This window comes from Miniopterus schreibersii, assembly GCF_964146895.1.
Source record: "Miniopterus schreibersii genome assembly, chromosome: 1".
Lineage (NCBI taxonomy): Eukaryota > Metazoa > Chordata > Mammalia > Chiroptera > Miniopteridae > Miniopterus > Miniopterus schreibersii.
Window position 1 is genome coordinate 100,201,805 of NC_138101.1, and position 25,173 is coordinate 100,226,977.

Genomic DNA, 25,173 nt, shown 5'->3' on the forward strand with positions numbered 1-25,173 from the left:
ATATTTATAATTTTTGAAACTAATCCCTTTAATGCTTTAAAATCTAAATAAATTAGAAAACTTCTAAATAAGTATATACATTTAAATGGATATACATTTAAACTGCTTATTTTGCTAGTATAAAAACTATAATAAAAACAGTTGTACTGCCCTAGCCGGTTTGGCTCAGTGGTTAGAGAGTTGGCCCACAGATTCCATTCTGGTCAAGGACACTCGGCCCCTGTAAGAGCCCTTGTGGGAGGCAACTGATCAATGTGTCTCTCTTACATCGATGTTTCTCTTTCTTTCTCTCCCCACTCTCTAAAAATCAATGGAAAAAAATAATCTCATGTGAGGATTAACAAAACAAACAAAAAAATCAAATATATGTCAAATGAGTGAATCCAAGAATAAAACGTAGACTATCTCATAAACTGAATGGACTTCAATCATCCACGAGTAAGGAGCAGAGAGAATAATGCACAGTTTTTTTTCAAGAATTAATGGGTTCAGGGTTGGGAAGCAGAGATATCGCAGGGGTATTTTACACTTTTAAGCATTGTTTGAAATTTTTATCATGATTGTGTTGATTTTAAAAAAAATAAATTTGTTAATTACAAAAATATATTAAAGACAATTTGGCTGTGTGTTCAAGATTATATTCTCTAACAAGAAATTGGAAGGCAGTTACTTGGTTATTTACTTTTTTTTTTTTAAATCCTTACCCGAGGATATGTTTCTCATTGATTTTAGAGTGAGAGGAAGGGAGCGAGGGAGAGAGACAGAAAAAAACATCTATGAGGGAGAAACATCAATCAGCTGCCTCCTGTTCCTGCCCTGACTGGTGGGTGATCGAACCTGCAACATAGGTATGTGCCCTGACCAGGAATCGAACCCACAACCTTTTGGTGTACGGGACAATGCTCCAACCAACTGAGCCACCCAGCCAGGGTTGGTTATTTGCTCTTAACAGGAAATGGGAACTTTTTAAAAATATGTTTGATTAACTGACATGTCAGGATGCCTGAATCCAAGGGATATAGTGTCAAAATGCATATTTATAGGCCGTATAATTATAGAGTGAGCCATTTGCTAAATCTGGGGTGGGATCCCAAACCTTCACATTTTAACAAGGACCCCCAGGACTGATGCAGGTGATACATAGATCGCCCTTTGAAAACTACTACCTCTCAAGTGATTATTCTCTTTTTTACCCCAAGACCTCCTTCCAACCCTAACCCCTCCCCATCACCACACTTGCACCCAGCTCCTTCCAACTTCTTTGCTACCAATTTAAGGCAGATTACCTAGGTTCTGAGAATCAACCATGTGGAGGGTAGGGCTGACCTCTCAGAATAATACAAACATCATTAGACGTCAGCCTGTGAGAAAACTGGCCCACCTCCATAGCTGGTCTGAGATTTCCCTCAGAAAACAGTGCTTGATCTATTTCATCACAAACATGCCATCAAACACATACAATTCTATGTCACACAGCATGACCACAGTAACTTCAGCCTAGAACATTTCCAATGGGTCACTACAGACATTTTTTAAAAACCCAACACACCTACAGAACATCTGATCTTCAGCAATATAACACCAAGAAACAGCTCCTTCTACCTATTTCTGTGGTCATACTTACCTGTCTTCTACTGTCTTGTTGGAAGGATAAAAAACTTTGAATGAAAATCCACTTCTTGGAAAAGAGCCCTTTGGGGAGAAAAATGCCTGTAAATGAATTACTCAACTTTTATAGAAGAATTCCTGTTTTTAAAATTAAATTCCTTGATCGTGACTTTAAAAGTCATGTGACTATAAAGTGATGAGACAGATTTATGCTTGATCTTTACAGAGAGAAGGTATTACTATCAAGTATCTCCACTTGAAACCAAAGTTGGCTAGACCGTCTTATGCTAACAGATGTGACTGGAAATGTAAGTAGGGGTGGCTTTACTTAGTATGCTAAAGATGCATATAAGACACTCAGATATTGTCAAGAAATCTTTCCTTCCCCTCTGCCCAGTGAAAATCTGGGTTTGATGCCTCTCCAATGGGTCCTCAAAGCAACTAAACTCTACTGAACTCTAGGGCAGAGACTGTCCTTTCAGTCTTCATGTCCCTGGCACTAACAATGCCATGCCCATTGCAGGCATTCATTAATGTGAATAAGTATTAAGAAGGGATGAAGCAATGTCAAAGGCAATTCTAATTCTGTTGGGCCCAAAAGGTATAAATAAGGTAAAAAAGATGTAAGTATGGTAGGGAGTGGTTTACTCAACTACAGGATGAAAAGGTGGAACAATTCAGAAATAAGGTGTTTTTCAAATAAAGCATCAAGTATGAGAATACCCAAACTGTTCAATTTAAATAAGGATATAGCCTCACTGTTAAAGAATATTGCAATGTGAATTGTCTACAAAAATCAGACAAATTTCAAACAATAAAAGCAAACCAGTTGACTATGCTTATCCTTAGAGTAGTTCTCAACCAAGGACAATTTTGTCCCCCAGGGCACGTGTCAAATATCCTCAGACATTTTTGATTGTTACAATTGGGGGCTGCTACTCGCATCCAGTGGGTTGAAGCCAGAGATCCTGCTAAACATCCTACAATGCACAGGACAGTGCTCCACAACAAGGATTTGGTCCAAAATGTCAACAGTTCTGTGGCTAAAACACCCTGTCTTGTAGGAAGCTGGGCACAATAAATGTGTGTTTGAGGAAGCAGTAACCAATAGTAAGGCATGATGTTTCTAGAAATGACCTAGATGAAGCAAAAAAGTACTAAGGTCCAAAATTCATAAGAATCAAGGAAGCACAGAGTATAAAACTTCTAGTGGAGACATTCTGATATCAACCACAATGTTTATGCAGTATTTATTTCCTAAATTTAAAGTCAATGATACTTTTGTAGAAGCAACTTTAAGATTCTGAAGCAATTTCAAGGTTCTGCATAAAAATGAAGTAGTACAATATATCCCAATAAGAATTTCCACATTTATCAGTTTTAGATTTTGGGGACTTGGGTAACTTCTAAAAATCAAAATCCTTCTCAAAGGATAAGTACCATTTATATGTTTGAAGAAAATGGATACAGGCTTTGAAAGCAATTCTGAGAAAAGAATCTTAAGGTAAGTTACTTTGAAGGGAAAAATATTTATTTGGATTTATAAGCTGTGGTTTATTTATTTTTTTTAGAAAAAGTCACATTATAGTCACATGCCATACTGAAAGTTTAAAAACTTTCTGTATTACTAAATTAATTCAATGTTTCATTAATAGTATATTTTTATTCCAACAGTAATATTAAATACATATTTTAAATTTAAAGAAGTAACACTCTAATCTTGACAAACTATAACTATATAATGTTAACTACATTCTTACTGGGTTTATGCAGAGGCATTCAGTATTGGTCAAAGTGAAAGGATCATATTTATCTGCGATGACAAGTAGATCAGGCAAAGGGTACACTCTCAGAGCATAGTCATATGCCCAGTACACTGGGCAGACAAAGAGAGGTAGAGGAGTCAGGTGTCCTTGGGATAAGATAGTCTTTACAAACTAAAAGGAAGGATACAAAACAAACTTTAGTTCATTTGAAAAAGTTAAAACAGCTAACAAATAATTTCCAATTAAATATTAATTACCAAAAGGAATTATACAATTTGAGAAACAATTAGGAGAACTTTGAATTACAGAGCTTTGGGAAACATGGATATGAAATGAGATTGACTATCCTGTAGTTTACGAAAAATCCACGAGTTTAAATTTAATATATACTATAAAAGTTACTCTCCCAGTGGTCATATTGGAGCAACTGTACTTATACCTGTATAAGAAACTCATTTACTAATTCTGTTCATCTAAAGATAATTCCATAGCTTGAGCAATGTCAAGAATAGATATTTAGCCTACGTAAGCTTTAACAATTATAAAATAAATACAGAAAATGCTCTGTATGTTCTCTTTTCATACTTCTGAAAAGGGGGTACATGTATCATGTAACCTTGAAGCTACAAGATAAACACTACACATCCTTATGTGGACATATCACAGGAAATATTTAATAAACATGAACATTTTATTAAAACAAATACACATATATTTTGAAGTACAATGTAAGATCAGTTCTAGAGCAAAACATGAAGCTTCAATGAAATTTCCTACTTGTTCTGGGCTTTCCTCCACCCATTAGGGGATACTTCAGTGACAATGTTGAGAAACACTAATTAGTGACAAATATTAACTTACTGACCAAAGTATATTCAACTTCTAACCATAATTAAAGTAAACAAAAGAGGGTAAATTATCAAGTGGCTTAACAAAATTTTATGTAATGCAACATGTAAGATAGTTTCATAAAGAAGACTGAACTTACATGATTAGGAATATCCAAACTGCTATTAGGAAAACGGACACAGTTTCTGCACATTTTATTCACTAAGTCTTCACGGAAGACAATAATTTCTTGTGTACAATACTGAATTCTGAAATAAAAATAGTAGTTGAATTTGACTTCATCAGAAAAAAATATGAGGTAATTTAAAAGGCAAATTATATTATAGTACAAAACCATTCCCACTTTCCATTGTTTACCAGAGCAAAAATTCAACCAGAATTTGTCTATTCGTCCATTCATTAGACAATAAGTTGTTGAGCTCTTAATATATGTACAGCACTATTCTAGGAATGAGTGAAAAAAACAAAATGGTCCCAGCCCTCATGCAATTTATGTTCTAATGAGAGGAGGGTGGTCAGAGAAAATAAACACGATAATTATACGGTATGATTACGTGTATGGAAAAAAAAAGGTTAACTGGGATCATTTGTGGGGAGAGAAGGCATAGAAGACTGGAGTATGAAAGAGGATGATCAGAACAAGTGTGCTCATAATGCAATTTAATTTGAGCACAGAGTTGAAGGAGGTGAGAGAGGCAGATAGAGGAAGAACACTGCAGGCAGAGGGAACAGCTAGAGCAGAGGTTCTAAGATGGAGCAGAAAAAAAGCGCTAGTGACTGAAATAAACAAGGCGAAAAAGTAGGAGAGGAAATCAGAGAGGAAATAGGAAGCATATCATGCAGGGCCCTGACTACCATTGCAAGGATATTGGGTGTTACTGAATGACATAAGGGGCTTTACACTTTAAAGGAACACTGTGACACAGTATTAAGAATAGACTACAGAAGGGCAGGGGTAGAACCTAGAGGCCAACCAGGAGGCTATTACAGTAACCCAGGCTAGAAGATGATAGAGGGACACAGACATGGAAGAGTAGACAGGCAGCCAGATTCTGGATATATTTTGAAGTCTTCCTTAAAATGTTTGAAAGATTTCCTGAAAAACTGCATGTGAGAGAAACCCCAAAGTTTTGGGCCTGAGCGACTGAAAGGATAAAGGTCCCATGAACTCTGATGAGGAAGGCCACAGAACAGGTTGGGGGCTGAGAGGGGAGGAGGAAGATCAGAGGTTCAGTTTAGAGTTGTCTATTAGGCTGGAGTTTAGGAGAAAGTTTAAGCTGGATATACAAATGTAGGAGTTGTTAAAAAAGATGTTATTTAAATCCATGGGGATGGATGAGGTCAGAGCAGGAGTGAATGTGGGCAGAAGAAGGAGAACCAAGGTCTGAGGGTATGCCCTCAGAAGAGCCTATGATCACAGTAAGTGGCACACATGGTAAACGTGTCATCTTTTCATTCTTCCACTGTCGCTTCTCTTAAAGGATGTGCATGTAATGAGAATATCTATTTTAAAATCTCCGTTAATCAAGCTTCTAAATTCATTATTACTGAATTATTTAAATATAGTTAAAATATTTTTAAAGTTTTGAGAAACTTAAACAGAAATTTTATATTTATCTCATAAGTCACACTTCAAAGACAAATTATAAGGATTAATTTTTAAATGAAAGGAAAAAATAAAAACCCAACAAAATTCTAATATTTACCTGCAAGGATTAGTAGTAAACACAGAAAATGGCACTCTTTGCCTGAATTCATTAGTAATGCTTTCAGCAAGTGGTGGCCTATGAAAACAATTTATGTGATACAATGTATATTTTAAAATTTTATAAAATTTACTTCACAGTTATAAAATCTGAATAAAACTTACCTTGGTAAGATGGAACCAAATCCAGGATCCTCTGGACCAGGTACAAACACAAAACGACTACTGTAGCAAAATTCGACATGATTCATTTAAATAAAATATTGCAACCCAATCCTATTTTCTAAAAGCAAGTTATTATCTTTGATTAAGTGCTACATTTAAGACATTTAAAAATCTCATGCATTTTAATAAGTGAACTACTAAAAGTCTCCAGACCAACACTACCCAGTAGACCTTTTGCAATGACGGCAATGTTCTGTATCTGCACTGTCCACTTACTGAGTACTTAACCTGTGGCTAGTGCAACTAAATTTTACATTTTATTTAACTTGAGACACATGTGGCCAGTGACTATCCTACTGAAGAATGCAGCTCTAGACTTAGAGTAATATCACCAAGAAATTAAAAATATGGTTGAAACTGTCACTCACCCTTTTAATACTTTTCACTATAAGTCTCTAGTACAGTGTAACATGCATTATCATGATGTAAGGATAATTTTATCTCTTAGCTGCACTAATTTCCTCAACTTTTTCTTCTATTCATTTCTTAATAATCACTGATATCAAACTTAACATTCACTTTCTATTTTTTTAAAACAAAATTGTTTAAATAAAAAATACAGCAACAGAAATCATTACCTTTGGTGAATATTGGGATATTCACATATTATGTCTGCCAAAGTTTTTAGGGAATCTAAAATTTTAAAGGGATATTAAATTTAATTTGCATATAATGAACATAAAAATCAAATTGTTTCATTAGTTCGAAACCTAGATCTTTTGAATAAAATTAAAATGTAGATCATTTCTTATTAGTTTATATAAATATAGACCCTTAATACCTTTCAAAGCTTGAACTTGGTTTTTTCCATATGGTGCAGATGAAAAATTGCCACACAGAATAAAGCAGGTTGGAGGTGCTGGTGAATAACCTTTAAAAATATGAGAATAAATACGATCATTACTTTTCTAGTCTAGATGTCAGAAATCTGCTCAAGGGGAGAGGAAACAAGATGGCGGCGTAGGAAACAGCTGTATCCCCCGCCTCCCACAACCACAACAAAATTACAACTAAAATACAGAACAACCATCACTCAGAGCCTCTTGAAATCTAGCTGAACAGAAGCCCTACAACCAGGGAACTGAAGAAGCATCGAGAGCTGTAGGAGGGCGAAGACACTGGTGGATCTGGGCTGGATTGTGGAGACGCTGACGCGGGCCCACACCAGTGCCACAGGTTAAACCCAGGAGGGTTATCTTGGTGGTGGAGGTTTCCCGGAGGAGTGAGGGATCCCAGCCCCACATCAGGCCCCCAGCCCAGGGCTACAGGGCCAGGAAGAGAAGTCCCCACAACTTTGGGCTGTGAAAACCAGCGGGGACTATCACTGAGGGTTGCGGAGGGTGCGAGAGTCCCAGGCAGCTCCTCTTAAAGGGCCTGCGCATGGACTCACTCAGACACGCTCCCTCTGAGCCCCAGTGCTGGGCAGCAGCTTGCAAGGAATCTGGGACATTTGGGGAGGAACTAACCTGCCTGAAATTGGGGCGAGAGGTGGAGGAGCAGCTTTCTCCCAGGCAGAAGAGCTGGCAGAGGCCGTTGCTCCTTTGGCGAGCCCTCCCCCAATACAGCTGGCAGGCAGGCACTGTATTTGAATCCCCAGCACCTGACTCACACCTTTAGCCCCACCCCAGTGATTCCCAGAGGCCCCACCCTTCCCTACATGCAAGCTCATCCAAGCCATTTCCAGTGGCTTTTCTGTGCAAGTGGCCTCTCTAGCCTTATGCTTAGGACTTCCCTAAAATCTCGCAAACAAGCAGCAGTGTGCCCAAGAAGGCTTGATAAGTGGCCCCAGACCTGGCACTAGTGGCAGCCTGCATTGGCTCATAGCTTGGCCTCTCCTCTAAGCCCACCACAAGTAGCAGCCAATTACAGTTTCCTGTGTAGCTCATGCTCAGTGGCCCCGGGCAAGTTCCTGGCAGAGGCTGACTTTGCACCAGAGACAGTGCACCTGGTAGTCAGACTTGACCACACTGGATTACAACCCTACCACATCCATGAGTGACACACTCAAGGGGCGCACTTGGTGAACACCAAAGCTCCACTGAAGTAAATCCTACTCCACAGAGGTGTCTCCAGCACAGCAGCAGTTTGGCTGTAGTTGCAGCTGGTTCTCACAGCCGATTGGCCTGGGGGTCAATTCCTCCCAGTGACACCAATAGCAACCAAGGCTCAACTACAATAGGACAGTGCACACAGCCCACACAGGGGAGCACCTAGAAGGCTCAGCTCAGGTAACTGGGGAGGCTGAGCCACTGGACCCTACAGGACACCTAGTACACAAAGCCACTCTACAAATTCCAGGAGACATAGCAGCTCTACCTAATACATAGAAACAAACACCTAGAAGCAGCCAAAATGTGGAGGCAAAGAAACATGTCACAAAGGAAAGAATATAAGAAATCTCTTAAAAGAGGAACTAATTGAAATCCATCCAAGCAAGCTAACAGATACAGAGTTCAGAATTTGGTTTATAAGGATGCTCAAGCATATTATTACAAAAACAACTGAGAAAATCAATGACATAATAAAGTACCAATTTGAAATGAAGGCTACAAGAACTGAAATGAATAATTTACAGGGAATCAAGTAGAGTAGAGGACGCTGAGAATCAAATCAGCAATTTGGAACATGAGGAAACAATACACACTCAACCAGAAGAGCAAAAAGAAAAAAGAATCCAGAAATATGAAGATAGCATAAGGAGCCTCTGGGACAACTTCAAGAGGCCTAACATTCATTTTATTGGGGTGCCAGAAGGAGAAGAAAGAGAGCAAGAAATTGAAAACCTATTTGAAAAAATGATTACAGAAAACTTCCCCTACCTGGGGAAAGAAACAGACTTACAAGTCCAGGAAGTACAGAGAGTCCCAAACAAGAGGAACTCAAAGAGGCCCACACCAAGACACATCGTAATTAAAATGCCAAAGGGTAACGACAAAGAATCTTAAAAGCAGCAAGAGAAAGCAATTAGTTACCTACAAGGGAGCACCCATATGACTGTCAGCTGATTTCTCATCAGAAACTTTGCAGGCCAGAAGGGAGTGGCAAGAAATATTCAAAGTGATGAAAAACATGGAACTACAACCAAGATTGCTCTACCCAGCAAACCTATAATTTTGAACTGAAGGTCAGATAAGGAGCTTCACAGATAAGAAAAAGCTAAAGCAGTTCATCACCACCAGACCAGCACTACAGGAAATGTTGAAGGGTCTTCTTTAAGAAGAAGCTAATGAACAAAAGAATCTGACGAACTAAATAGAGCCAGAGACACTGACGCATGCAACAGACGATCATATTTCAGAGGAAAGAGGTAAGGGGGGTGGAGGGTGGGAAGAGATTAAGCAAAGAAGTTATATGCATATATGCATAACCCATGTACACAGTCAATAACGGGGTGAAGGCCTGGGGAGGGGGTGGGAGCAAGGTGGAGGGGGTCAATTGGGGGGAAAAAATGGGACACCTGTAATACTTTCAACAATAAAGATAAATTAAAAAAACCAAATCTTGTCAGACTCTAAAGCCCAAGCTCTGATCCACTCTTAATACTATACTTAGGACTAATTCTTATCTACCATGAATACACACACACACACATACACACACAGTTATTTTTCAAATGTAAAAATGTAAGTCTTTAAGATGAACTCATTTAAAATATCTCACTGCTGAATCTTTTTTTAAAAGTAGACTACTCAAAAATATATTTAAGAATTTAGTTTTGCCTAGGGCAAGAGAAACAAAGAAAAAAATAAACAAATGGGACTACATCAAAACAAAAAGCTGCTGCATAGCAAAAGAAACCAGCGTCAAAATGAAAAGGGAGAATACATGCACACCTATGTTCATACCAGTGTCAAAATGGTATGGGAGAACATATTTGCCAATAATACATCTGATAAGGGGTTAATTTCCAAAATATATAAAGGACTCATACAACTCCACAAAAGGAAGAGAAACAATCCAATTTAAAAAATGGGCAAAAGACCTAAATAGACACTTCTCCAAAGAGGACATACAAATGGCCAAGAGTCATATGAAAAAATGCTCAAAGTCACTAATCATCAGAGATGCAAATTAAAATGACAAAGAGTTACCACCTCACACCTGTCAGAATGGCTACCATCAACAAATCAACAAACAAGTACTGGCAAGGATGTAGAGAAAAGGGAACCTTAGTATACTGCTGGTGGGAATGCAGACTGGTACAGCCACTATAGAAAACAATGTGGCATTTTCTCAAAAAGTTAAAATGGAACTGCCATTTGACCCAATGATTTCACTTCCATGAATATATCCTAAGAAGCCAGAAACACCAATCAGAAAGAATACATGCACCCCTATGTTCACAGCAGCATTATTTACAATAGCTAAGATCTGGAAACAGCCCAAGTGCCCATCAGTACATGAATGGATTACAAACTGTGGTAAATTTACACAATGGAATACTATACAGCTGTAAAAAAGAAGGATCTCTGACCCTTTGAGACAGCATGGTGAGACCTAAGAGTATTATGCTAAGAAAAGTACACCAGTCAGAGAAAGACAAGTATCATACGATCTCACTTATATGTGGAATCTAACGAACAAAATAAACTGACAAACAAAAAAGATCCAGAGATACTGAAGCATGCAACAGACTGACGTATTTCAGAGGGAAAGGGTGGGAGTGGGCAGGAAGAGATTAACCAATGAACTTATATGCATACATGTACAGCCAATGGACAGACAATAGTATGGAGAAGGCCTGGGGAAGGCGTCAATGGGGGGGAAAAGGAACATCTGTAATATTTTCAACAATAAAGATAAATTTAAAAAACAGAATTTAGTTTTAAAACATGACCCTTCATAATAGTTCAAAAACGAATAGAAAAAAATGAAACCTACCAGAAAACATGGTGTGAAGTTTTTCCAACACCTCTGCTTGGTCTAACCAAACATCAGATATAAACACAAACATGGCATCTTTATTTTCATCTTCTAGTTGTTTTAGTTTTGCAGAAGTTTTCACAGATGTATTAGAAGGTCCTCCAAAAAAATTAATATTGCCATAGTATGCCCTAGGTAATTATAACATAATTATTATCTTTTATATTCTGTTGGAAATATTTTTATAATTTTACAAATTAAGCTTCTTTCTGTCTAATGAGGTTCCCCCCCCCCATCAATTTATATAGTATCATGAAAATGTACTATTTGTAGCAAACAAGACTATTTAAATGTTCTAAAATGAGAAAGGAAGCCATATAGAAGCAGTAAATAAAATTCATAATAGGCTATATCTGTGCCTTTAAAACTAAAGCAGATACTAAAATAAATCATAATTTCCCCTTAGTTGAAAGTAAGAGAAATTGGTACTCAATATGAACAATATCTGACCGAAGTACTCAAAAAGAGTGCTAACCATTTGACCAAACAATTCCACTTCTAGAAATTTGTTCTAAGGAATTAAGAATATCTACAAAAGATAACCTACACTCCAGAATTGTGAAAATTTGGAGGTATACTAGAACTAGGCCTTAGGGTTTAGGGCTTAGTACACGGTGAGCACTCCAACATGGTAGCTGTTACTGTTGCCACTACCTGTACCTGGCATTTTCAAAGGTATGATCTTACAGTTATAATCTAGCAGTTATCAGAGGAATGCAGTAAACTGATACAATTATATGTTGACTTCAATTTAATATATACCCAAGCATCACAGAAAGAAATACCTATTAAACTGATTCTTCAGAAATTAAAGCTCAGAAAAGCTTTACTAACATCTTCTGTCCATGGTTCATGAAATATAAGGTGCAAGTACAGGAGCAAGAGGAAGACCTGACAGTACCTATTTCCCTAAATTGCCAAATTTGAAAAGAAATATTCTAGAAATTCTAGGAACTCTTAACACCACCATGGACTCAGAAAACACAATTCACATGCCCTATACCAGTGAAGACTGATCCAAGATGGCAATGGAGTTCTGGCAAATCTGTATTCTAATAAAAATTATATGACATACTATGCAATGATGGGATGGCACTAGGCTAGTGTAAATCCTTTTGAGACAGGACCATGTTGTAGACTTATTTGTACTTATTTGTATTCCTAAAACAGTATTTTACACATAAAAAAATACTTAATAAAATATCCACTGACTACTACCAGAATACAGACCTCTGAATTTTACTTGGAAGGTATTTTAAGAGAGAAGTAATTTATAATCCTAACAGAAATAAAATTATTTCATTTTAATGTACTTTGTGACACCTCATACTAGTATTTGGTATACTAAACACACACGAAACAGTTCAACTTGGAGAAAATGGCATAATTTAAATGGAACATTATTTGGGTCATTACGATGATCTTTTTGCTACACAGAAACAAATGGTAATACGACCAGCTTAATTATTTCTCTCATTCTCAAGTAGTAATTTTGAAGCTTGTACAAAACTAAACCACCAAGACAGCAATTTTGATTGAAATATATTTCAAAGAAAACCTACTATGTTGCAAAAAGCCACAAACTAGCATTAAAAACATTCAGCTCTCTGAAAAGAGAGCTGGCTTGATGAGGGCTTGTGTTCTCCTTAGTGTGACCAGCACTGTCCCCAAATTATTTCAAAGGAAGAGGAGCTGCCCTGCCAGTGACTCCCAGCCAGGAAACATGGCCGCTGTACCTGAGTTGATACAGGTATGTAGGACTAAAATTTTAATCCTTACACTTCTTGAAATCTTTACCATCACAATAGAATCTCAAGTTAGAAAGCAACTTTAATTCCCCCGGAAGTAGCAAACTCAAATGCTTCCAAGGCTTCAGGGAGGAAACACATATCAAAGCAGCTGCCAGCTGAGGCTGAGGAGGTATGAGCTATAGTGCACACACATAGCTGCCCAAAGTGGGCAATCACTGCAGTAGAGTTGTAGCCAGGTGAGAATTCAGGCACCATGTTCCCAGATCTGGTGACCCAAGAGAACTCAGAAATCTAGATTTTTATGAGAAATCTCCTATTTTTAAATGTTGGAACTAACTCAAAATGTGTTTAACATCTCAAAAGGTATTTTAAAAAAGGTCTGTAGACTATATTCAACCCACAGCCTACCAGCTACAACTTTTATAGCATCATTCAGCCTCTGCTCAAATAGTTTGAGTGATAGGAGTTCACTCCTCTCAGAGAAGGCCCTTTCGGAATAGCTCTAATATTATAGTGCCTTCATTTATATTAAAAAGTTACAGAATCTGCCTCTTGTGACTTTCACTCAGTAGAATACAGAAATAAGAACTTTATATTACTATGGCAATTATATTCTCCTAAGTGTTTTCCTATCTCTTATCTCAGTTGAACTTCTCATCTATCCTACAGACAAGTAAGACAGGTCGACTGGAAATCTTTCCTAGGCAAGTACAGCGATGCTTTTACAATGAATCCAATAGTTTTCAGTTACATATACTGCCCAGTCTTCTAACTCTAATTTTCCATTGCTCTGCTTTCTGACACAAAGCCAGAGGCATTGTAATAACTGAGATATGATATACTATCTTACATTCATTACTGCCAGCATTATAGAATTCCTACAGAGTTTAAGTCAAACATGTTTATACCTGGTAGTACTAGAGGGTTCAGTGGGTGGAAATCCAAAGGCATTGACATGAAACACTTGATCTTCAAACCAACCTGAAAAAACATAAGTAAAAAAAAATCACTTTCATTTGTCCAATTCTCCTTTTTGTCTGAAAGGACAAAACTATAGAACACAAAGCAGAAATGCTAGGCTGTCATCTCATCCCCTGTCCACTAACTGTAGAAGTTGCCAGTCCCACTGAGCTAGATAACAACTTCAGATCCAGAAACAGTCTCAGTTCTATTAAAAAAACACACAAAAATTCATGAAACAGAAATAGATTCAGAATTGAAACTTTTCATTTTATTCACAATACATGTGTCAGTAAAGAGAGAGAAGGTACACAGATTAGGAAATGTTTCATTTTATGACCCTATGTAAAATCTGATTTTTCAACTTCATTAAGATATAATTCACATATCATATGATCCACCTTTAAAAGTATATAATTCAGTGCTTTTTTAGTATATTCACAAGTTGTACAACCATCATCACTGATTTCAGAATACTTTCATCAACCCAAAAAGAAACTCGAGCTGATTAGCAGTCTGAAAGTCATTTAAGTTGTCAAAAGTATGCTCTTATAATCAATGTTCTCCCAAATTATACCATGTTAACATATTTTAACCAATGTAGAAATGGTTTTACTGTAGAATGTAAGGAGAACAGGAAAAAAGTATACTGACTCACCTTCTGCTAAAACAAAGCATGATTCTGTGTATAAACCACTATGGAACTGGTACACATAGTTGAGGAAAATAATTTTATTTCTATGCTTGAGGTGATGATAGTCAACATATGTTTTGGGCCCGACAGGACTTCTAAATAATAAAGATTTCACATTTGAAACTGTGAATAGATCATACTTTAAAAATTTTAGGTTTAAATGTCCCTATGTCTGATTCTAGGATGTAGCCTGGTAATATTTACAGTATAGATCATTCTTAGCATGTTATAAACTCCCTCAGTGATCTGTCTAGATTCTCCAAATAAGAGGGAATTAAAGTTTTTTTGTCTCTATTTAGGATTGTGTCTCAAAATTCCCACACCACTACCATTTCAGCTACATTTGAGAATAAGATATAATATAATACACAATTTCCCCAACTCTCAGATTTTAAAAAAAATGAAAAGGACACAGATTTAAGAAAATAAAAGTGAAGGATATAGCTTTACTAAGATCCAGTTGTACTGTTCCTGTCGGGTCTTCCAGAAAAAATTTTCCCTAAAAATAAAAGACATATGTCCACAATTATGTAAAAATGAATAAAATAACTAAAATACTGACAATTTTGATAACAGAATATAGCAGAGAGTATAATTTACTTCAAAAAAATCAACAATTCCTAGTCTAGGCTCTTCCATTTACTAATCTGGTGACCTCAGACTAACCACTTAATTGAGATGCAGACTCCTAGGTACCCAAAGAATGATGACTGAAGATCAAGAGATGGCAAGAGGGACACTGTACTGGCTGACATAGGACTCACCAGGCACCTTCACCTAAGAGAGTCAACAGTGTCTCCAAGGGACCAGGATGTGGTCTGCAGCTTTGCTTGTTCAGAAACTCAGTACTCTCAGTGCAACCAGAGGTCACTGGGGGACTAATTTCAGACTATGCAATCTGGTGGCCTGTATAAAGACATTCCTTCCTGATGTGTACCAGGAAACCAAACACAGATGAAAAGGCTACCTGGTGACTGAGGTCTGAGCATTCAATGAAGATTATGTTCCTGTACCTCTGCAGAAATGCTCTATGTAACTGACATTTCATCTATCCGAAGTGTGCACATAAAAGTTTGATGCTTATTAAGTTTAACTTACCTCTTTTAATTGTGTTATCATTCCAAGAACAATTACATCTCCAATTTTGGCTGTACTCCCCAATAGGGTTTCTATTGTTTTAAGCTAAAATAAAACAAAATAAATTCTTTAAAGATTGAAAATATATTCTTTTAAAAAACTAATCTTGCCCTTGCTGTGTAACTCAGTTGGATGGAGCGTAGTCCCGATACGCCAAGGTTGTGGGTTCAATCCCCAGTCAAGGCACATAAAAGCATCAACAAATGAATGCATAAATAAGTGGAACAACAATTCAGTGTTTCTCTCTCTCCACCCCCTTCCTTTCTCTCTAAAATCAACAAATTTTTAAAAACTTCTTTTAAAGAAACTAATCTTGCCCTGCCAGTGTGGCTCAGCAGTTGAGCACTGACCTAGGATCCAGGAGGTTCAATTCCTGGTCAGGGCACATGCCCGGGTTGCAGTCTTGATCCCCAGCAGGGGGCCTGCAGAAGGCAGCTGATAAATGACTCATCATTGATGTTTCTATCTCTCTCTCCCTCTCCCTTCCTCTGTCTGAAATCAAGAAAAACAGATTTTAAAAAAAAGAAACTAATCTTTCACAAAAAAAACTTTGAGTGCACATTTCAGTATTTATACCTACTTTACAGTAGTAAATCAAATAAAACTTAGAAAATATAATTTCAACTTAAAAAAGCTAAACAGAATTGCTAGATGAAAGGGTATATACTTTTTCATTTTTATAGGAATTACCAAGTAGAGCTTCTTTTATCTTTACCACATAATGGTTTTTATTATAAAGAATAGATGTTTACTATAGGAAAAAAAGTTTAAATATAGAGAAGAAAGAAATAAAAGGAACATGTAATCCCATCACCCCATAATTACTTTTAACATTTGGTATTGGAATTCCTCTTAAAAAACACAAACCTAAAGCAACACAGGAGTATAATGTACATTTAAAATGGTTTTTAAAAAATGAAATACTTAGGGATAAATATGAAGAAAAAGATATACTAGACCTGTATCTTAAAAACTGGGTTAGGTAAAAATTTCTTAGAAACAATGCCAAAAATATTACCTGACTAAAAAAACTTAGTTGGACTTCAACAAAATTAAGAACTTAGGTTCTTCAAAAAGACAGTTAAGAGAATAAAAATACAATTTAAAAACTGTGAAAAATGCAATTCACATAAAATCAATCACTCAATCAACTGATCAAGCAGGCGAGCAACACAGGAATACAGAGGTACAAGAAAGGGCCCCTGAGAACACAATGTCTGCAGTCTGCAAAGGGAGATCATCATACAGGCGCTGTAAGTGGTAGTTCAAACAGGGAACTTACCCCCAGGGATACAAAATTAAATCACTTGGAAAGACTGAAATGAACAATAAAATATTTAGCTAAGCTTTAAAGTTACTTTGGCAGAGAGAAGAAATATTGCTTCCAGACTGGGGGTATCTAAGTTGCCATAAGGAAACCATATATATACTTATGTGTATGTGTATATATATATATGAGAAAATAAGTAATGTAAATTTCCAAAACATACTATATATTTTTCTCTTAATAAAAGTTAAAAGCAGAAACAGTCAAATAATATAAATGTCTTGTCCTTATGGTGTTATCATCAAACATTAATTTGAGCATTATCTGGTATTATTGTTTTAGCATCTATGAGACTACTGGGCAATACAGTACATTTTAGTTGAACAGTATATGGTGGTCACTAGAGGGCTAGGCTGGGCAAGGACCAGTATTTTGGAGTGTGAGTGAAGGGGAAGGGTAATGCTGTGAGTTGGAAAGAAAGCCAGTGTAGTATATAGCAAATAGACCAGGAGGACTAGAAATCTGTCTTGGTGGTCAGAGACTATTTGGGGGCTACCACAGTCTCAGGGCCTGCCACCAAAAGGAAGTTGTTGCTTTTAAGAGAGATTTGTAGGACTTAGGACATAGGGCATGGACTTTATCAACAGTGGGCACGCAGAGGTCAGTTAAACAGTTACTAGTGGTTCACTTTCATTTAAAATACAATACATTAGAATAAGCAATAAATATTAAATTTGTATACTTAAACCCCCTAAATAACTAGTATAATGTTCTAACCTGGAATTTGCTTCCGCTTTCATCAGGGTGAGAACCTATCACTGGAGGAGTAAATAATTCATGTCTGTGGGTCCTCTACAAAAAAGAAAGATTCACATGAATTATTGAAGCAGACATTTAAAACTAAGACTCATTAAAACAGTACCCTGACAAAACACTGTCCTTAAATTAATGTTTCTATTATCTATTCTCAACAAATTTGAAAACCCACAGCTTAATGTAGAAATCTAGAAATATAATTTTAAAAACAAAATTATTCTTTTTAAATTTAAACGTCTATTGTATACCTGGCAGCAGCACACTCTGGCCTGGGGATGTGAAGACAACAAACCAAGTTGTCACCTCAGAACATGGGGCTAGTGAGAGAGAAGTGCCAACAGGTAACAACACAAAAAAGGACCTTTGGCAAAAGGGGACATTTAACAAGATCCTAAATGATAAAAAAACAAAAGAGTTTGCTAGTAAGAAACAAAGGGAGGCTGAGACAAGGCGCTTCAGGCAGAGGAAGGGGTAGGTAGAACTTGTTAGAAAGTAAAATCAATTTTAAAAACTGCTAGAAGATGGAAAGAGGTAGATGCCTTATGATATTGTGTGAGCACCTGGATCCAGCCATGCTTGAAACAGGTGGAACCCTACACTTCTCCATAATACAAGCGAACAAACTCCTCTTTTTCAGTCAATTTGAGTTTCTGTAACCTCCAATAACCCGGCAACACAGACTTTGTATGCTAAGCCAAGCTTATCCTTTTTTTTTTTTTTTGTAATCCTTTACTGGAGGATTTTTTTCCCCATTGCTTTTCAGAGAGAGTGGAAGGGGAAGAGAGAGAGAGAGAGATATCAATGTGAGAGAGACACATCAATTGGTTGGCTCCCACACACCCCCAACCAGGGCTGGGGGTCGAGCCTGCAACCAAGGTACATGCCCTTGACCAGAATCGAACCCGAGACCCTTCAGTCCCCTGGCCGATGTTCTAACCATTGAGCCAAACCAGCTAGGGCAAGAAGCTTATCTTATAGGCAATAGAAAACAAAGATTTTGAAGTAGAATAACGATAAAATCAGACTTGCTTTCAGGAAGACAATTATAATGAAAATGTGAATGGACCACAGTAAAACTCAACCTTTTTATTTCACAGATGAGAAAAAAACGAGGTTCAGAGGGTTACGTGACACAACAAAAATAGTATAGTGGGCTTTAAGACAAAATTCCAAAAAAAAAGAGAAACATGGTATTTACTAAGCATCTTCCCTGTGAAAAGCACTGTACCAAATGGGGCAGAGAAAACAAACAAGGAGTCTGCAGTTTGATGACAGGGATAAGCACCCCAAATGCAAGGTGGGGCCAACTCTAGTAAGTGATGTAGGGGAACTACTGAGTAGTCAATAGTTTAAAGCAGGCAGAGATTGAAACAAACTGGAGCTCAAGAAGGGCCTCATGAAAGAAGAGAAATTTGAGAAGAGCCTTCCAGAATTAAGAGGGTTTCAACAATAGAGATAAGAGGGAAGAGTTGTCTAGAGAGTGAGCAGTCTAAGCAAAATCACAGAACAGTGGAAGAAACAAACAATAATTCCAAACTTCAGTTTTAGCTCCTGTACTGTATGATTAGTGGGTAAGTAGAGATTAGGCCAGAAATGTGTGACAGATCTCAAACATTAAGTATAATTTGTATTTAATTCAATAGGCAGTGGGCTCGTATTGAAGAATTCTGTTCAAAGTCATGACATGATCAGAGCTCCATCTCAGGAAGATCAACCTGGCAGCACTACATAGGTGATGGAAGCAGGAGAGAACAGACGTCTTTGGTGCTCATTCCTTTCAATCTTTTCACTGCTTACGCCTGCTGCCAGTCCTCTCCTGGGAACCTTGTGCTTCTAACGCATAACACTGTCCTAGCCTGGCCCCCATCTGTCCTCTTCCCTTTTCTGTTCCTGTCTCAGGGTCCTACCTCTAAATAGTTCCATGTATTACTGCAGGCAGGGGCACCTGAAATCTCTCTCTGCCCAGATGGCTTTCTTTAGTCCAGACAGACCTTTTACCTGATGCCCCTACTGTAACCTTAACTCAAATGTTTAAAACCGAACCTGTTATCATCTTCCTCAAATATTCTCTTGTTCCTATCTGTTAACATATTACCATTATTCTATGATTCTACTCTCTCAGATTCAAAACCTTAACCATCTTTGAGTCTTCACTCTCTCCCTCCACCTTTGCATCCAACCACTCACCATGAACATGGCTTCCACTGCTCTAGTACGGTCCCCTCTGTCTACTCCACTTGCCATTTCCTTCATCCTGGTTATCTTTTATGCCAGGACTAATACCACAGACTCTGGTGAGTCTCCTCTCATACTCTAATGTGTCCTAAAAACTGCTGGTAGAGGAAGCTGTGATTGAGTCTCTCTGGTATTCCAAGGCTCCTTGTACCAAGAGAACAGAGTCCCACCTCCCAAGAGTGCCATCCAAGGCACTCCCACAATTTGGCTCCCACTTGCCTTTCCAAAGTTATTCTAGAATGTTCTTTTTCATGAACCTTTCTCTCCACACAAAGTGAAGAGTCCATTTTTTTCCTTTTGTTGTGTCTCTGTTCACAGTTACCACAACCTTTCCCCCACTGCCACAAGAGCAAAGCAATCAATGTCCATGTCAAGAGCGATAGTTTCCTTGAAGCCTTCACTGATTTTTCCACTGAATGCATTGTTTGTATCTCTTTTATAGCAAGTATAAAATTGTACTTTATATTTTATTTGTGCAAATGTCTAACTTCATAGACTACAAGCTGCTTAAAGGTAGTCTAGTATAGTAGCAAAGCAGAGTCAGACAGACTGGATTACAACCCTGCCTCTACTTACTAGATGTATCTTTGGGCAAGTTACTAAACTCTAAATCTCAGTTTCCTCACCTGTAAAATGGGAATAATAGCATTTATACATACATCGATATTATGATGATTAAATAAGGTAAATAATGTCTATAAAGTGATAAACAGTGCCTGGCATATCAAAAACATGTAATAAATGTTAGCTACTATTTTTATCATCATCATGATTGCTAAGGGGAAAGTATCTTTTCTTATTTCTGTATCCCTTACAAGGTCTCAAACATAGACAGCCCAATAACAGTCTATTGAATGATAAACTTTAGACTACAAAATTCCATCCTTTTATTTTCCCCAAGTCTTACCTAAGCTGAAATAGTCTCTTTTCCCCACCAACTTACCTGGTGCAAAATGGTGTATCGTTCACGAAACAGCTCTGCTTTATCTCTTGCTGTTCCAAATAAATTTGGTGCAGGGTGGTTGGTCATTAATAGGCTATAAAAAAAGGAATGCCTATTTATGGCTATCATAATACACAAAGGTAGGACAAAAATGAAATGTGAGACTACATACCGTCTGAAAATAATGTACATTTGGAAATTTGATTAAAATCAATACAGGGAATACTTACGGAAGAAATTTTTTTCTTTCTGAATTGTACACAAAGCGTGGAATATTGAATGCTCCTATGACATTGAAAATATGTTCTCTGAAAAACAACCCACAAAAACACAGACTTGATTTACTAAAACATAAGTATTCTAGATGAACATGAAAACTTGCATTATAATCTTATGTCATACATACATACTTTTTACAAGTCATATACATAGTTTCTTACAGTGTCAAAAATAATACTGGAGTCAAAGTTTTAGCTTATACATTTTCCTCTCTAAACACAAGAAAGCTATAAAAAAACCAAAAAAACAAAAAACACACACACACAAGAAAGCACTGCCAATATTCTCAAGCAAAGAAAAAAATTTAGTCAACTTCTAATTAAAAATGTCATGTGTTGAAAAGAACACTTATGTATAAAATAGTCATATCTGAAAAATATCTCTCCCCAGACGTACTACTTTTATGAGCTACAATATTATTAAAGAATATGAGTCATATTCAACAAATTTTATTCCAAAATATTATGCAAAAGTGTCCTAGAAAAAGAACCCCCCAAATTCTGGGCACATCCTTGACACTTACAGTAAGAGAAGGAAAATCAACAAAATAATTTTACTTCCAGATACTATTAATAACATAACCATACTTGAAAGATGTTTTTAAAAAAGTCACAGCTCTATTGCATCAATATTCTAACCAGCCCGGCCAGGCGTGGCTCAGCGGTTGAGCATCGACCTAGGATCCAGGAGATCGGGGTTCGATTCCCGGTCGGGGCACATGCCCGGGTTGCGGGCTGCAGCAGATCAATGACTCTCTCATCATTGAGGTTTCTATCTCTCTCTCCCTCTCCTTTCCTCTCTCTGAAATCAATAAAGATATATTAAAAATATATATATATATATTCCAACCAAAAAAATCTTCCTTAAAATTATGTGTTTATCTCCAAAACTAAAAATGGTCAAAAAAACATTCATGCTACCCTGGTGGTAGCACTAAGCATAGAGTAGCAGAGAATCCTGGAATTGAAGAAAACCTAGAATGCATGCTCAGCTCCACCGTTTTCTTGGCAAGTTACTGAACTCATTATGGCATTTCTCCATCTATAAAAATGAGAGCCTCTCTCATGCTATAATATGACTTTCTGACCATTGAAGTTCCAAAGACTGTGCACCACTCAGTCCCCACTAGGTTTCTACATTGGCTGACTAGGGCATATAAGCAGCTAGACAGAAATACTGGTAACTTTAATGCCTAGTTATGATTATCATCCTTACACTTTGATACAATCATTTTAAATGTTTATTGATGGCTTTAAGAACACATCGCTGTACTCTAGTATCTTAAATGATGAATTCCAGAGGATAAAGTTACAATTTCACAATTTCTCTATAGCAGTTTTGTTCTGACAGGGAACTAAAACTACTGACCAAAATAAGAGTAATGACTCTTTTCAATTATCTCCATTGCCCCAAACAGGAAAAAATTGTTAAGAGTTAAAACTGTCTTTATCCATTGTCCCAGATATTTTTCTCCCAGTTAAACCCTGTGAATTTGAAAAGAAGTATCATATTGAAAAGGAGAAAAGAAAAAGAGCCACTCAGGGAAATAAAACTCAGGAAAATGACTGCCATGTAAATTCCTACATTCTAATAGCATGAGATGGGGAAAGTCATAAAACTGAGGTTCTTCCTCATTTGCCATTCACCATATGACCCAAGTTAAGTCTCAAATTCTATGGGCTCAGTACTTTCCTAAGAGCAAAAGTCCATTATAGTTCTGAATATTCAATTCAATTTATTCATAACCTACAGAGTATAACATTGGGAAAGAGATAAAAGCAGTCATGGTACAAACATGATTACTCAAATCCTAGGGAAAAAATAGTAAAGATGAGTCATTTGATAATGAGGTTTACAATGCAGGCTATCACTTTAAAGGAAACACTAGGAAATAACCACTGTAGAAATGTTGACCACTAATTAATTTCTCCAAGAAAGTGATTTAAAATAAGCACTCAATAACACCTCCAACATGGGGAAAAGTTCATTTTTTCCACATACATAGTTTCATCTACCGACTGACTGCATTCCTGGACTGCTGCTTCCACTACTGATCGTTCGATCATGTTTGATGACACTGAAAAGAGAATTTCAAAGTCAAGTTTTAAAAACAGGCATAAAAATTAGTTCTTCCCACAGATAGCTTTTTTCCTACAAATAATCTGCAGACACTAACCCAGAGGTTCACAGAGTTTTTAGGAGGAAAACAAAGTATTAGGTCAGAACATTACAAAAGCCATAACTTAAATACTTTCATTTTCCACACTGTTCTAAATATTGCTTAGTAATACTATAAACTCCTAGGTTTAATAAGTTTACATTAGTATAACTTTTGATCACAAGTGCTATATTTCAGTAGCATGATAGTAACAATAGTAACAATAAGAGCTACCACGTATTAAGCCCCTAGTAAATGTACGTGTGGCACTATGCTCAGTACTTTACAAGCATTCTCCCACTAGAGAGATATTCTATGAAACTGAATGAAGTTCATATGCCCATATCTTACAGATGGGGAAAGTGCAACTTTGAGAAGTTGAAAAACCTGCTCAAGCACATAGCTAGAAGAGCAACACAAACCCAACCCTGATTCCAGACTGGGCATCCTTAACCACTTTGGTATGTTCTCAGGGAAAATACCATGTGCTATCTTAATTTTACAAATAGTAATTTTATAAATATAATCATTTTCTAAATTTTCAAGTATAAATAAATTTTTGAAAGCAAAATTATATTTAAAATTCTGCCTTTACAGTAAAATCCAGAACATTTCTCACAGCAATATTTTTTCTTGATATATCTCCTTGAGCAGCAGAAACAAAAAAAAAAATAAACAACTAGGATTACATCAAACTAAACAATGTCTGCACAACAAAGGAAACCATCAACGCAATGAAAAAACAACCCACTGAATGGGAGAACATACTCACCAATGAAACATCTGATAAAGGGTTAATATCCAAAATTTATAAAGAATTTATAAAACTCAACACCAAAAAAACAAACAATCCAATTAAAAAATGGGCAAAGGACTTGACTAGACACTTCTCAAAACAGGACATACAGAAGGTCAAGACACATAAAAAGTTGCTCAACATCACTAATCATCAGAGAAATGCAAATTAAAACCACAATGAGATATAACGTCACACCTGTCAGAATGGCTATCATCAATAAATCAACAAACAAGTGTTGCTGTTGATGTGGAGAAAAGGGAACCCTCATGCACTGCTGGTGGGAAGGCAGATTGGTGCAGACACTGTGGAAAGCAGTATGGAGTTACCTCAAAAAATAAAAAATGAAACTGTTTTATGACCCAGCGATTCTACTTCTGGGAACTTATCCGAAGAAACTTAAAACACTAATTCAAAAGAATATATGTACCCCTATGTTCATTGCAGCACTGTTTACAATAGCCAAGATTTGGAAGTGTCCATCAGCAGATGAGTGGATAAAAAAATTGTGGTACATTTACACCATGGACTACTACTCTGCTGTAAAAAGGAAGAAAATTTTACCCTCTGCAACAGCATGGATGGACCTGGAGAGTATTATGCTAAGTGATATAAGCCAGTCAGAAAAAAAAAAAAAGTACAATATGATTTCACTCATATGTAAAATTTAATGAACAAATTGAACTAACAAGCAAAATAGAGACAGACTCATAGATAGAGATCAAGCGGACAACTCTGGTGGCGGGATGGGAAGATGTTGGGGGGGTGGAGGGATTGAGCAAAAAAGGAAAAAAAACAGAACTCATGGATATGGACAATAGTGTGGTGATGGCAGGGTGGGGTGGGAAGGGGGATGGAGGTGGAAGAGGGCATAAAGGGGACAAATGGTGATGGAAAAAATTAAATTTAATTAAATTTAAAAATCCTGCCTTTAGAAGTGAAAATGAGATATACAGCGATTTCTCCTATGGCATAGAACATGTTTCTTCCTATATAATTGAAGAAACTGAGATCTATCCACTATGAGAGCAAGCTGCATGACTTCTTTCCTTCAGTGCTCT

At 36.9% G+C, this 25,173-nt stretch overlaps 1 protein-coding gene across 3 annotated transcripts in view; it reads right to left on the minus strand.

Moving 5' to 3' along the window:
* The window catches only part of POLE2 (DNA polymerase epsilon 2, accessory subunit), a 32,861-nt gene that overhangs the window by 653 nt on the left and 7,035 nt on the right, over window positions 1-25,173 (minus strand). Inside the window, exons 2-18 of one of the 3 annotated variants that reach the window (XM_081134843.1) lie at window positions 24,311-24,441; window positions 23,160-23,235; window positions 21,110-21,187; window positions 20,880-20,973; window positions 17,663-17,737; window positions 15,580-15,663; window positions 14,924-14,980; window positions 14,446-14,494; window positions 13,736-13,808; window positions 11,035-11,207; window positions 6,935-7,024; window positions 6,732-6,786; window positions 6,094-6,153; window positions 5,930-6,007; window positions 4,363-4,471; window positions 3,369-3,545; window positions 1,625-1,692 (exon numbers count right to left, since the gene is read on the minus strand). In XM_081134843.1, coding sequence (XP_080990969.1) covers window positions 1,625-1,692; window positions 3,369-3,545; window positions 4,363-4,471; window positions 5,930-6,007; window positions 6,094-6,153; window positions 6,732-6,786; window positions 6,935-7,024; window positions 11,035-11,207; window positions 13,736-13,808; window positions 14,446-14,494; window positions 14,924-14,980; window positions 15,580-15,663; window positions 17,663-17,737; window positions 20,880-20,973; window positions 21,110-21,187; window positions 23,160-23,235; window positions 24,311-24,383 — 1,469 coding nt within the window. In that variant the 5' untranslated portion in view covers window positions 24,384-24,441. The remainder of the gene's footprint in view (window positions 1-1,624; window positions 1,693-3,368; window positions 3,546-4,362; window positions 4,472-5,929; window positions 6,008-6,093; window positions 6,154-6,731; window positions 6,787-6,934; window positions 7,025-11,034; window positions 11,208-13,735; window positions 13,809-14,445; window positions 14,495-14,923; window positions 14,981-15,579; window positions 15,664-17,662; window positions 17,738-20,879; window positions 20,974-21,109; window positions 21,188-23,159; window positions 23,236-24,310; window positions 24,442-25,173) is intronic. The other 2 variants (XM_081134842.1, XM_081134841.1) reach the window with 2 other exon arrangements.